Source organism: Pelecanus crispus, chromosome 1, assembly GCF_030463565.1.
Source record: "Pelecanus crispus isolate bPelCri1 chromosome 1, bPelCri1.pri, whole genome shotgun sequence".
Taxonomy (NCBI): Eukaryota; Metazoa; Chordata; class Aves; order Pelecaniformes; family Pelecanidae; genus Pelecanus; species Pelecanus crispus.
Genome location: NC_134643.1, coordinates 198158393 through 198173652, shown reverse-complemented (window position 1 = coordinate 198173652; position 15260 = coordinate 198158393). Strand labels below are relative to the sequence as shown.

Genomic DNA, 15260 nt, shown 5'->3' with positions numbered 1-15260 from the left:
TGAACAGGAACTATCAAAAGTTTTATTCTTCTTCCAGTGAAAATTATTTTAAAATTCATTTATTTGAATGGTGTAGTCTTAGCACCAAAATAGTGAGTTTGTTTGGAAAGCTGTACCAACCCCTTGGTGTACAGGACATTAGTTAATGTCTTATTCCAAAATGAGATTGCATAAGGATGTGTTGTTCTCTTATACCAGCTGAGATGGTGTAGATCGTTCTCCTCTGAGCTTTTATGTTGCTCATAAGGTTTGTTAAATTTTTATAGTGTCGTTTTACTCCTAGTTGGATAATTATGAGAGAGACTGGAAACAAAACAAATCAGATTCCTGCATTTTTTTTTAAGGATAGAGCTTTTCATTTTGTCAACTTAATTCTAAAGGCAGAAACAAAAAGAACAAATTGGGGGTTTTAGTGTTACCTTTTGTTTTACTTTAAAACAAAAAGGTAGGGATTTGGTGTTTTTCATACTGAATTTTTGACTTGCTGGAATAGTGAAAGTGTACAGAACTTATCAAACCTGAATTACGGCATTTTTAAGGCAGGCTTTTGACCTTAAGTCATGCTAGTAGTACTTTCCAGTTGGAGAAATAAAACCTGGAATGCATTTTCAAAGAAGTCACATGACAATTTTCAGAACATTGTTTGCCAAAGTACTCTGAAATAATGAAAAGATTTGCTTTGTGCAGTCAGCTGATACCACTTGATTTGATATTATACAGAATTATATTCTGTTTGGGTTGCAGTCATATTAATGAAACTGTAAAGGTGCTTTATAATTATATGCATAACCACCTTTTGTTCCTGAGTTTTTGAGAGAACAAGAACAAAATTGATCCTGAATCCCAATAATAGCATAAAACTCAGCAGTCTGTTTATATGAGCATAAAGTATTGAAGGAGTTTAAAATGCATTTTAGTGGGTTTTTTCCCTGAAAAACAGATCTGACATTCTTTGGTCTGATACATTTTAGGGTGAGGTTGCTCTCCAGACTTCATTGACTGTATTGGCTAGGTCTCCTTCGAGTAGCACCGGAGTGTAGACATGTAGCCAACCCAAATCGTATGTCTAAGTCAGAGTAAGATAGCAAGAGCTCAGTCTTGCATCCTCAATGCCAAATGATTTTCATGGTTATCTTGAAGCAGTAAGTTAAAGAATGGCCTGGCAGAACCGCTGCCTGTGTGTAAGCTATGCTATTGATACTTCTGTGATTAACCGTTAATAATTAAATACCATAGCAATAATAAAAATATAGAACTTGTGGACAAATTCTCCAAACACTGTCTTACACCATTAACCCTAGATAAGTAAATTAGTCACATTAGAGACTACTTATTAAGGACTTGTGAATTCAGACCTAATGATCTGATTTTCTTTTCCATTTCTGAAACACTGACAAACTCTATTTCTCTCACCCTCCAAGTTTTTCTTAAAATTTAGCGCCATTGCTGATAAATACGAGTTATTTGTTGCCCTTTAGAATATGCTAAATGCTCCTAGCTATTTTACAGGTGACTTTATGAGGCCATAAATCTACATAAACAAATGTGTCTGTTCTTTGCAGAATCAACTGTCTTTATTCCTCAGTCCTCCTATACTATTGAAGAAGATGTTGGTGAATTATTTATTCCAGTCAGAAGAAGTGGAGATGTGAGCCAGGAACTGATGGTTATCTGCTACACACAACAAGGTAGCAGGATCTACTATAGAAAAAAAAAAGTCAAAAATGGAAGAGAGACAGAAAAGAAAAAAGAATTGTTCCATCTTTTGCATAATAAAATTGTTTATAACTCTGTTAATTATTTTTTCATCTAACTATTATCAGTCTCAACTGGAAATGTATTCATCTTTGCAATCTGTCTTAGAGTTTACTGAATACAGCTGAAAAATTATCATCTTCCAAATTTCTGCCATTTGTTAGGAGGTGAAGAGGATCTGTGTTCTTTATCTTTTTGCAAGGTTTTTATGTGCAGCCCCATATATCTGAAAGTGATCAGAACTGAAAGCACTGCAGTGATTGCCCAGGATATACTTTACTTGTTTATATCTTGAAAAAAATGGTATAAAATAATACTGCTTAATTGCCATGCTTCTCCTTCCTCTATCTTTCAGTCTCCTATTAATTATATCCATGCAGAGCATGGGGTCTCTACACCTGCGTTTTTATTATTTTTTTTCATCTGGAGAGATGAAGCAACATTTTTGGTGAGGTGATCTGGAATCAAAATAATTTTTTTCATCAAATTCTATCTGTTATAGTTAATTTCTGGTCCACTGGTATCTTCAATGGGTAAAATATACTAAGAGAGGTAACTGGTAATCCTCACAGGGTCTCCTTTGTCAGTCTGTGTCTCTTGTGATAGACTACAATATTCCTTCTGACTGAAAAACTACAAATGAACTTAAGGAGCCATGTGTTTGCATTGCATCATATACGGAAGTAGTTTGTCCAGGAACCTCAGAAATGTAGCCTGGTCAGAGGTTTCAGCCCACCTTATCACTTCAAAGTAAATAGAAATTAAAAGATAATGAAAATAAAATTCAGCCTCTGTGAGGGGACATTATAACCATGGTATATATAGTGACTATTTTCCTTTTATGCCACAGGAACTGCATCTGGCACTGCCCCAACCTCTGTACTTTCTTACTCTGACTACATATCCAGGCCTGAGGATCACAACAGCATTCTACGTTTTGACAAAGACGAACAAGAAAAAATGTGCCGGATCGTCATCATAGATGATTCCTTGTATGAAGAGGCTGAGACCTTTGATGTTTTGCTGAGCATGCCAATGGGTGGAAGAATTGGTGCAGAATTCCCAAGCACTCGAATTACCATTGTACCTGACAAGGATGATGGTAAGATACCATGTAATAAAGTGATATTCCCAGTTCAGGACAGAAACTACAAATAGCATCACACTCAAATCAGCATGTAGAAATTGGATTTTTGCATTTCTTCCTGGTGGTTAAAACACATGCTGCTTCCATCTTGAGATTTGAAAATACTATTAGAAAGCTATGTGGGTTTATTAAAGTATTTAGTACTGATATTTTATGGTTTGAGAAAATGGAACTGAAGAGAGGCACCTTTCCATTCTGTCACAGGAACAGGTGTAATCCAAAATGTCACCCTGCATGGGCACCCTTGTATGTGTGCTTCTGAGGTTGTGTCCACAAAGCATTCGGGCCCATTGCATTATGCTCCAAAGAGCCATACTAGAGGCCCTGATAGACCAGAATCCATCTAGCAGCTGCTAAGAGGCAAGCTATATTCCTTCTGATTTGATGCTGCATTTAAATTTCTGCCTAGAAGTGTCCATGTATGCTTCCTTTGTCTTTTTAATAAAGCAAATAATCAAAAGACAGTAATGTTGCTTTAGAAATCACCTCAATAAGGAAATGCTGAGAGAATTATGTCCTTTGTTCAAGTGGTCAATAGCTTTGATATATTGCATTGAAAGGGACATTTCTGGTGGTGATTAGAGAGAGGTCTGTGACTAAGGAAGAGTACAATCATCACACTGTATCACCAGCTGCTTTTGAAAATACATGAAAATATTATTGCTGCCTCAAGCCTCTCCTTCGGTGTCCCTAGCACTGGTGTGGCATCCCTCTTTCTAGGAGAGGTAGCAAAAAGGTTTCCTGGTACAATTGCCCTCATTTATGCATGGAGTTTGGAGGCTGACATCTCAACTGTAAATTCTTTGAAAGGAATACTGGTAAGCTATTTTAGTCCTCTCTATGAGGCCATAAACCATCTGTCATGACACTGTCATATTTCCTAAAGACTAATGTCAGGAATTATACAGTACAGTAGTCTTTGAAAGTCTGATGCCAAGATAGAGAGTTGTTAGCAGCACAATGATTTCTCCCTAGTTAAGGATATAAAAGGCAGCTCTTAAAGGCAGGAAGTTCATACTCATCTAATTGCATCGTAAACACTCAGTCTGCCTGAAATTTCTCATGTGTAATCCTGTGACAGAGGTGACTGTTTTCTCTGTGGAGCATTTGGGTAATCGTATAGCATTAGTGAATACAACAGTTTCAAATAACACTTCTTGTAAAGTAACAGATCATATATCGAATGCAAGCTGAAATAGAAATATGTTTATCTGACTTTGCTGTGATAGCAAATACAGCTTTATTTGTGTAGGTTTTTTACAACAATTTGATTTTTTCAATAATTTTGATGAATTCATGAACTTTACAGTTTGGAGATAGCAGAGCATAGAATATTGGGAGAGTAACTATAAAAAAATACATACATGAAGCAGCTGATTATCCAGCTTTTAAAGGTGTTCTGACTACTTAAAATGTATATGGAAAGTTTGGGACAGGGAAAAAGTTTCTCCAAGAGATTATTTAAAACAGTGGTGAGTTGAAATTAGAGCATCTAACTTCAGTGGGAACTTCAGTGACTGGGAAGGAACATTTTATATGCTTGTTTTAGCATTTAAAATAAAATATTGTCATTCATAGGCTTATACAGTCATTTTAACTAGCCTAGAGTGACTTTGAATAAGAAATTATGAAAATTAATCACAACATAGTATAAAACTCAACAGTTTATGAAACTCCCACAAGATATTAGGGAAGTTAACAAGAAATCTCCTTTATTTTAACACTGCCACTGGAAAACATGAGAAGTAATTTGGTTTGTATACTGTCGTTCAGTTTTAAGTCTAGTATTGCCTGCATTTATGAGCAAACTTGCCTCAATGCTACAAACTTTTAAACAGGAATTATTTAACAAATAATAATAATATGGGATTTATTAAAAAAGTTGGGGACATGTTTGGGACATTAGAGTAGAAAACTTCCATTATGCAACAACTGAAACACCTACATTTGTTGGTAAGAATAAACAAAATTTTGGATACTGAAAGATAAGGGGGTTTTGAAGGATAGGTTTGGATCGTTTTTCACAAACATTCACTTGTCTTTTGCACCCAAAATGGTGCATATGTCATATTTGAAATAATGTGACAGAACTCCTTTTTTGCTTTCTGTATCACTAAAAATACTCCCACAAAAAATTTCAGAGCGTTCAAAAACTTACTGACAATTCACTTACCAGGAAAGTTTTCTACCACATGCTTTTAGTTTGCACAAAAACATAATGCATGGTAACAGAAAAGTCTATATTCATTTTGTTTCATCTGAGATCTCTTGTGCTGCCTGCTCTGTAAAAAGCAGAGTAGACTACAGAGTAGATAAATTGTAAGTTGTACCTTACATATTTATTTGTGTATTCACACACACATAAAAATATATATATATGAGATTAGTTCAGATTGTGTATATACACACATATTTATGAAATGTGTGAGCAATTTAACACCCTGGCAGTCATGATTGAATTTCTGCATAAATAAGCAGGGGATTTTAAGTAGCATTGGTTATTATTGTTTGCAGTGCACAAAATTAATTTTAATAAGTTAAAACAGTATGCTATGTGAAACAAAAAGCATTTTCTTTAGCTTTTAATGATAAAATTTAATTCAGAAATGCCTAAGGTAGAGGTGGATGAAAGCTTTAGCACATATATAATAGCCTATGAGATATAGTAATGTTATCATACTAAAATCTGTAGTCCACTTTAGTCTCTTTACATCACATCTACTGATATATTTTTCTGATTGTTCATTTAAATTCATTTGCTACTTAACAAAGTTTCTTTGGACGAATGTCACAGCATGTCATTAAGTTGTGATTTCTCAAAGTACTGTGACTGGATTAACATTATGCATTGACTTCTTCAGGTCAAAAGAAACAAAGAGCAAAGGTCAAAGTTTAATAATACTACATGAGATCTTTCCTATGGAAGTCAAGTCAGCACTAGCAACATTACCTTATCTCCTCTGGCATTCAATGCAAGTTAATTAGGAAACATTCACCTTCAGTACCTATCATCAAAGTCTTTTCTTCTTTTATTTCTAGCAAAGGCCCTTAGGGTCTAAGTAGAATAGCTGAGTTGCCATACACTCATGACAATAAGCAAAAAGTAAAAGAGGTGTGCTCAACTTTCTAGTGAACCAGAGTACATTAAAGAAATTCCTGGCAACTGAATACTTTAATTGGGGATTATACAGTTGTGCTGTGCTGCCAAAGCAAAATTTGAAAAAAAATCATGGTATGTAGAGCATGCACAGGTATATTTATATATTGTGAAAGGTGATTTTAAAATTGGTGCTGCTGTTGGGACATTTCTTAATTTGGAAGGGACTTTTCCTGATAGGTCCTGAAGTTGGAGACAGATAGAAGAAAAGGATTAAGTTAGTGAAATACAAAGCAAAGTTGTACGTGGAAATCTTGGCTTCAAAGTTACAGGTGTCACTAGAGTTTAAGCACTAAAAAATAAAAACATGGATCTGTTTGAGTCAGAGGTGATAGTTACTAACCATGAACCACTGGAAGAAAAGCATTCAGGGGAAAGACCTACGCAAATCATCCACTTTTGGGGTGGCAGTAATCTCATTTGATATTAGCCATCTATACATTTAGACATCTCACTCAAGCAGGCTATGCCAGGATCCGTCTACAGTTAATGAAGAGAGAGATGTACTCCCAGGAACCATCCCATCCTAGGAGAATTATCTAAACTGTTGAGATCAATCACCATGGGTACCTGGTGCATCTGAATACATTGATTTCTGACAGTAGATATAAACCCTACCCTTAGAAATTTAATTTGCCATTCAACCCAAAGTGGTAAACACTACTGTGCATGAAGGAAGGAATTTTTTCTAGTTTTGTGTTAAAACAGCTGGTACTATGAAATGACATTAAACAACAAAGATACATAGCTATTCTTGCTTCATAAAATAATTATGATTTCTAAAGAAAAATCTAAAAGAATCTAGTGGAAATCTAAAGAAAGGAATGCTCAATAGTGTTTCAATAGGTATTTAGATGTTCAAGATAAAATCCAAAAACAAACAAACAAAATCCATTTTTCATACTCATGTGAACTTGTCCTGCTAAATCTAACCAGAATTGATGGGCTGAACTACTTGTCTTCATGCATTTCAAGGATTTGGGAGATGAACAGAAATCCCTGAAGAATTTGAGATCACTTTATTGGCTCAGGTCATATCTATCCTGCACAGAGTTCAGCATAAAGCTCATTCAGAGGAGGCCCTTTACATAATAGATCACTATTATACATCTAGGAAAACTAAGATAAGGTTGCTGCACACTTTTCATTCCCCTTGGAGAGAAGAGTCCTGGAGTTTAGTCTCGGACCCTGAAAAACCTCAGACCCCAGTCTTCCATGGAAATGCCTTAATCCCCAGGCATTTAGCAGCTAAGCAAGATCAGCCTGGAAGCACTCTCTGTTTTTCCAACTGAAGCTGTGACTCTGAAATCATTTCACGTATCTAGAGAAAAAATTAGATCAAATTCTTTTGTTAGTGGTCATCTAGTAATGAAGAGCCTGTAATTTGGTTCCAACATTAACAGTGTTGCTGTGTTGTGTGCAACAAGTCTGATAGAAAATGCTTTAGTCCTTGCAGCAAGGCTTGCAGTCAAAAAGCTCTGCTCTCTCATAGTTGAATGTTTTGGTTGCTAGGCTGCTGATCTGGACTCTTTTTTGCTTACTCTGTTTTGTATTGTGGGCAAAATTTAAACTCTTGATTTGTAATCGCATTTGGAAACCAGAAGAGAAGAGGTGTGATGAATGCAGAGCTGGAAGTTTGCAGCTAAGAGGAGAATGCTTACAATTACTTTGTTTTCTTTTTGTCAGTTTGTTTTTTGTCAGTGGCTGTCTTCCCATGTGATTTTAATTCCATGCTACTGTATTTAGTGTTGCTGTGAGAGCACACAGCCTTACAGCCAGGCTGACAAACAGTCATCTTGCCTTACTGGAATTGTTGAAGCCTCATGCTGTTCACAGCAGGAAGTACATTAAATACATTTGTTCCACTTCATTCACATTAGATGGGCAAGCAGCCATTCAGACTTCTTCTTGACATTCTACATCAAGGCTGGGAAAGCAAAGGACTTAGGTTTATGTCAGAGCTTTGCTTACCATTTTCGTTATACCTATTCAACAGAATCAATTACTTGTATCATCTACATGATAGAAGATTGCACTACCTGGGAATATTTTACAGCTGAGTAAACTGGATGGTGGTATGATCATGGTATGATAATGCAGAAAGCCAATGTTAGAGGTCAAACAGAACAGATTAATTCTTTACTCTTCTGGAGGTTTCTTTAAAACACTTGCTGTCACTCCCCCTACAGTTAACTGAACTTTGGAAATCCTCAGACCATGTTCTGGAAATCAGTAGCTGCTAGCACTTGTCCACTTGCTTGCACTAGTAAAGTTGATATTTATTATCAATAGCCTGAAAAGACACAGAAAGTCAGCATGGCAATGCTACATTATAAATATATGCTTTGCATTAAGTCTCCCAGTAGGCATAAAGTATCAACTGATTTTCAGGGTGTACTGAGCCAAATTTCCAGCTGATGATAATTAAATATTCTATTATATAATCATAGAATCATAGAATCGTTTAGGTTGGAAAAGACCTTTAAGATCATCCAGTCCAACCATTAACCTACACTACCAAGTCCACACTAAAACAATCAAGGGTAGACTAGACTAAACCATGTCCCCAAGTGCCACATCTACACGTTTTTTGAACGCCTCCAGGGATGGTGACTCCACCACCTCTCTGGGCAGCCTGTTCCAATGCTTGACCACCCTTTCTGTAAAGAAATTTTTCCTAATTTCCAACCTAAACCTCCCCTGGCACAGCTTGAGCCCATTTCCTCTCATCCTATCGCTAACTACATGGGAGAAGAGACCAACACCCACCTCACTACAACCTCCTTTCAGGTAGTTGTAGAGAGCGATAAGGTCTCCCCTCAGCCTCCTCTTCTCCACACTAAACAACACCAGTTCCCTCAGCCGCTCCTCATAAGGCCTGTGCTCCAGACCCTTCACCAGCCTTGTTGCCCGCCTCTGAACACGGTCCAGCACCTCAATGTCTTTCTTGTATTGAGGGGCCCAAAACTGGACACAGTATTCCAGGTGCGGCCTCACCAGCGCCGAGTACAGGGGAACAATCACCTCCCTGCTCCTGCTGGCCACACTATTCCTGATACAAGCCAGGATGCTGTTGGCCTTCTTGGCCACCTGGGAACACTGCTGGCTCATGTTCAGCTGGCTATCAACCAGCACCCCCACATCCGTTTCGGCCAGGCAGCTTTCCAGCCACTCTTCCCTAAGCCTGTAGCATTGCATGGGGTTGTTGTGACCGAAGTGCAGGACCCGGCACTTGGCCTTGTTGAACCTCATACAGTTGGCCTCGGCCCATCGATCCAGCCTGTCCAGGCCCCTCTGCAGGGCCATCCTACCCTCCAGCAGATCGACGCTCCCACCCAGTTTGGTGTCATCTGCAAACTTGCTGAGGGCGCACTTAATCCCCTCATCCAGATCATCGATAAAGATATTAAACAAGGCTGGCCCCAAAACAGAGCCCTGGTGAACTCCACTCGTGACTGGCTGCCAACTGGACTTAACTCCATTTACCACTACTCTCTGGGCTCGGCCACCCAACCAGTTCTTTACCCAGCAAAGACTACGCCTGTCCAAGCCATGAGCTGCCAGCTTCCCTAGGAGAATATTGTGGGAGACGGTGTCAAAAGCTTTGCTAAAGTCCAGGTAAATGACATCCACAGCCTTTCCATCATCTACCAGGCGGGTCACCAGGTCATAAAAGGAGATCAGGTTGGTCAAGCAGGACCTGCCTTTCATCAACATACCCATGTTGGCTGGGCCTGATCCCCTGGTTGACCTGCACTTGCCTGTTGAGTTCACTCTCCATAATCTTTCCCAGCACCGAGGTCAGGCTGACAGGCCTGTAGTTCCCCGGGTCCTCCTTCCAGCCCTTCTTGTAGATGGGCGTCACATTGGCAAGCCTCCAGTCATCAGGGACCTCCCCTGTTAACCAGGACTGCTGATGGATGATGGAAAGTGGCTTGGCAAGCTCCTCTGCCAGCTCCCTCAGTACTCTCGGGTGGATCCCATCTGGCCCCATAGACTTGTGAGCATCCACGTGGCATAGCAGGTCGTTAACTGCTTCCTCCTGGACTATGAGGGCTCCATTCTGGTCCCCATCCCTATCCTCTAGCTCAGGGGCCTGAGTACCCTGGGGATGACTCATCTGGCTGTTAAACACAGAGGCAAAGAAGGGGTTAAGTACCTCAGCCTTTTCCTTGTCCTCGGTGACAATGTTCCCCCCCACATCCAGCAAAGGATGGAGATCCTCCTTGGCTCTCCTCTTATTGCTGATGTACTTATAAAAGCATTTTTTATTATCTTTTACAGCATTGGCCAGATTCACTTCTTGCTGGGCTTTTGCTTTTCTAATTTCCTCCCTGCAGGACCTAACAAGATCCCTGTACTCTTCCTGAGTTGCCTGCCCCTTCTCCCAAAGGTGGTAGACTCTCCTTTTTTCCCTGAGTCCCCGCAAAAGCTCCCTATTCAGCCAGGCCGGTCGTTTTCCTCAACGGTTGGTCTTACGGCACACGGGGACAGCCCGCTCCTGTGTCCTTAAGACTTCCTTCTTGAAGAAGGCCCAGCCTTCCTGGACCCCTTTGCCTTTCAGGACCGCCTCCCAAGGGACTTTCCCAACCAGGGTCCTGAAAAGGCCAAAGTCTGCCCTCCGGAAGTCCATGGTAACAGTTTTGCTGCCCCTCCTCTTGGCATCACCCAGAATCAAGAACTCTATCATGTCGTGGTCGCTAAGCCCAAGACGGCCTCCGACCTCGACATCTCCAACAAGCCCTTCTCTGTTAGTAAACATCAGGTCAAGCGAGGCACCTCCCCTGGTAGGCTCACTTACCAGCTGCGTCAGGAAGTTATCCTCCACACACTCTAGGAACTTTTGAGACTGTTGCCTCTCTGCTGTGTTGTATTTCCAGCAGATGTCTGGCAAGTTGAAGTCCCCCACGAGAACAAGGGCTAGCGATTGCGAGACTTCTGCCAGCTGCTTATAGAATGCCTCATCTACCTCTACATCCTGATGGGGTGGTCTATAGCAGACTCCCAACAGGATATCCGCCTTGCTGGCCTTCCCCCTCATCCTTACCCATAAGCACTCTACTTTGTCATCACCACTGTCGAGCTCTATACAGTCAAAACACTCCCTAACATACAGAGCCACCCAACCGCCTCTCCTTCCCTGCCTATCCCTTCTGAAGAGCTTGTAGCTATCCAGTGCAGCACTCCAGTCATGAGAGTCATCCCACCATGTTTCTGTGATGGTGACTATGTCATAGCCATCCTGCTGCACAACGGCTTCCAGCTCCTCCTGTTTGTTGCCCATGCTACGTGCATTGGTGTACATGCACTTGAGCTGGGCTATTGATTTCGCCCCCAACGTTGCCATGCCGCCCCTGGGCTCCTCACTAGCGGGCCTGTCTATATCCCCTTCCCCCTTCAAACCTAGTTTAAAGCCCTCTCAGTGAGTCCCGCGAACTCATGGGCGAGAATCCTTTTCCCCTTTGGAGACAGCCGATCTCCATTAGCCGCCAGCAGGCCTGGTGCTGTGTAAACCTCCCCATGATCGAAAAACCCAAAATAGTGTCATGGTTTAGCCCCAGCCAGCAACTAAGCACCACACAGCCGCTCGCTCACTCCCCCTACCCCGATGGGTAGTTAATATCTGCTAGTCTATTAGTCCAATTTTAGTTACAACCTGAACACTATAGGCAGAGCATGCCCAGTGTTATATTATGGACTGCAGTCATGATTTGGCCAAGTATCCTTTGTCATTTTCTGGAGATGACTAAAAAAATGAACTAGTTGTTCTTTTTTCCTCTGTACATCCATCTTTCATAGAATCATAGAATCATAGAATCGTTAAGGTTGGAAAAGACCTTTAAGATCGTCAATCCAACCAGTAACCTAATATTACCAAGTCCACCACTAAAACAGTTAAGGGTAGAGGAGCAATTTCATGTTTCCTGGCTTGGTGGCTGTCTTATTTATAATGAAAGTAAAAACTAGGAATCATTAAGATTGGAAAGGACCTCTAAGATCATCAGTCCAATCATCAACCCAACAACACCATGCCCACTAATCCATGTCCCCAAGTGCCACATCTACCCGTTTTTTGAACACTTCCAGGGATGGTGACTCCACCACCTCTCTGGGCAGCCTGTTCTAATGCTTGACCACTCTTTCACTAAAGAAATTTTTCCTAATATCCAATCTAAACCTCCCCTGGCGCAGCTTGAGGCCATTTCCTCTTGTCCTATCGTTATCTACTTGGGAGAAGAGACCAACAGCCACCTCACTACAACCTCCTTTCACTACTTTCTCCCTTTTCTATTTTTACAGTGTCCATGAGTCTGAGGCCTCTGGCACTTTTTTGCAGCTTTTAACTTCTTTTGTCCTCTTATTAGGTAAAATCTCTATCTGACCCCTCCCCTTTCCCCAGTCTGTGTCAGGTGGCCATATTGGCAACTAATCAAGGGAAAAAGTGGAAGACAGCCAATTTATGACACATGTTATACTCCCAGTTTTCTTTACTTATAATTTCTTATTATCACCAGTTCAGAACAGTGAAAAATGTTCAATTTATGATGATAGCCTTAAAGATTTTGGAAAGTCCCTGTTTGCTGTCTATCACAGAAATAAATTAATGTTGTATCTTACAGTAGAACATTCTATAAAGGCAACCAGGTGCATTTATGATTTGCTTTTCTAGTATTATATGTTACTGACAGTTTATTATATGTGTGTATATGCAGGTATACGCACATTATATATATATATGAACTACAGATGTTGGATTAGTCTCATCTTCACTTAGCTGCTTAATAACTAGGTATATAGTCTAACCTTATGATCTAGACTCCTTTAATAGGTAAGGACCTCCAGACAGTACTTTGTCTCATCTATTTCAGATGGCTCCTTTACGACAGAGGACTCAGCTGGTGGAGCAGCATGTCTCTAAGCCTTCACTACCACAGGTTCTTAAATGGCTAGCTTACACATGCATTAGTACAGTTCTATGTGAATTGTAGTAGTATTTCTAGGAGAGTGTTGAAATACATAAAACAGCTTTTGAGTTTTGTACTCAAAGCACATAAAATAGTTGATAAGCAGAAGGGACGAAATTACATGAACTGTAGGAAATTGATACTTTCTGTTAAATCTAGAGTGAGTTAAATGAGATGGTGTTCTTAGATATACTGATGTTTTCCAGAGCCTAATGGATCATTGTTTTATGACAGTTCACTCAAGAGTACATTGAAAATCTTTCTCTCTCCTGTCTTCCTGTAGCATGTTATATTTTTTATGGCTTTGGTCTTTGTACTACAGATATTATATTCATTACAGACTGTTTGAAAATGTAATGAATGCCTAGCAAATCATTGTAAATTAATCATTTGTTCTTGGTTGCTTGTGATTGTAGGGAGTAAATTTAGTGACTTAGTGAGTGCTTTGTGTATTTAAGATTTGGATAATCAAGTTGTGTATGATATCTTGGTGCATTCAGTTTTCCTAAGGTTTCTTCAGATTATCTTCCTTCCTCTGAAGCTTCTTACACTGAGACTCTGTCATTTTGCTCATCAGTCTTTGAATACCCAAAGGATACTGAACAACAGAGTAACCAGTGTACCCCATTGGGCTTTAATGACCTTGATTCTCCTCTTGATTGTGTAAATCATCAAAGGATTAACTCATTCATTATCTCACGTTACTGTCTGTCAGGCAACTCTTTTCTGTTTCCTCCCACACGAATGGGGTCAGAAGTCCAAAAGAGAGAATTCAAGAACTTTTAACATACAGCAGAGCATATTTTCTGTCATTAGAGCTCTGCTTTTGTGGTCTGAAAAGTCTAGCTGTTGTTCTATTTCCACTTCAGTTCTGTCTTCTCTGCTGAGTCCTATCCTCAACATTAGCTCCTGTAAAGGAAGCATGGAAGATCTCTTGCATATTTTTCTTCTCCGACCTCAGCAGACTAAATGTGTTCTCATTGTATGTGGGCAGAAAAGCCTGTAAGAGCTTGTTTCTGCCAGTTAAGCAAACTAAATTGGCATTGTGACTAAATAGTAAAAGTGTAAATTGAGTGATGCAAATCTATGATGGAGTGACTGCATCAGTGGACAAAGGAAGTACTACAGATGTCATCTACCTAGACTTCTTCAAGACCTTTGGCACAGTCCCCCCCACAACATTCTTACCTCTAAATTGGAGAGATATGGGTTTGATGGATGGACTGTTAGATGGATAAGAAATTAGCTGGGTGGCCACATCCAAATAGTTAAGGTTTCAATGTCCAAACAGAAACTACTACTGAGTGGTGTTCCTCAAGGGTCCATACTGGGACCAACACTATTTAATATCTTTATCAATGACATAGACAGTGGGATCGCGTGCACCCTCAGCAAGTTTGCAGTTGACACCAAGCTGAGTGGTACAGTTGATAGGCTTGAGGGAAGGGATGCCATCCAGAGGGACCTTGTGAGGCTTGAGGAGTGGGCCCATGTGAACCTCATGAAGTTCAACAAGGCCAAGTGCAAGGTCCTGTGCCTGGGTTGGGGCAATCCTCAATATCAGTAAAGACTGAGGGATGAATGGTATCCCCCTCCGCGCAGAAGGACTTGGGGGTACTGGTAGATGAAAAGCTGGACATGAGCCTGCAATGTGCACTTTGCAGCCCAGAAAAACAACTGTATCCTGGACTGTGTAAAAAGAAGTGTGGCCAGCAAGTCAAGGGAGGTGATTCTTCCCCTCTTCTCTGCTCTTGTGAGACCCCACCTGGAGTACTGCATCCAGCTCTGGGGCCCTCAGCACAAGAAAGACATGGATCTGATAGCATGGGTCCAGAGGAGGGTCACAAAAATGATCAGAGGGTTGGAACACCTCTCCTATGAAGAAAGGCTGAGAGAGATGGGGTTGTTCAGCCTGGAAAAGAGAAGGCTCTGGGGAGACCTTATTGCGACCTTTTAATATATATATATATATATAAAGGGGGTTTATAAGAAAGACAGAGAGAGACTTTTTACCAGGGCCTGTAGCAACAGGACAAGAGGCAGTAGTTTTAAACTGAAAGAGAGTAGATTTAGATTAGACATAAGGAAGACATTTTTTATGATGAGGTTGATGAGACACTGCAACACGTTGCCCAGAGAAGTTGTGGATGCCCCATCCCTGGAAGTGTTCAAGGTCAGTTTGGATGGGGCTTTGTGCAACCTGGTTTAGTGAAAGATGTCCCTGCCTGTGTCAGGG

At 40.4% G+C, this 15260-nt stretch overlaps 1 protein-coding gene across 1 annotated transcript in view; it reads left to right on the top strand.

The window, feature by feature from the left end:
* Positions 1 to 15260, top strand: part of FREM2 (FRAS1 related extracellular matrix 2) — a 146940-nt gene that overhangs the window by 84784 nt on the left and 46896 nt on the right. The window contains exons 5-6 of the mRNA XM_075722378.1: positions 1563 to 1688; positions 2606 to 2857. Coding sequence (XP_075578493.1) covers positions 1563 to 1688; positions 2606 to 2857 — 378 coding nt within the window. The remainder of the gene's footprint in view (positions 1 to 1562; positions 1689 to 2605; positions 2858 to 15260) is intronic.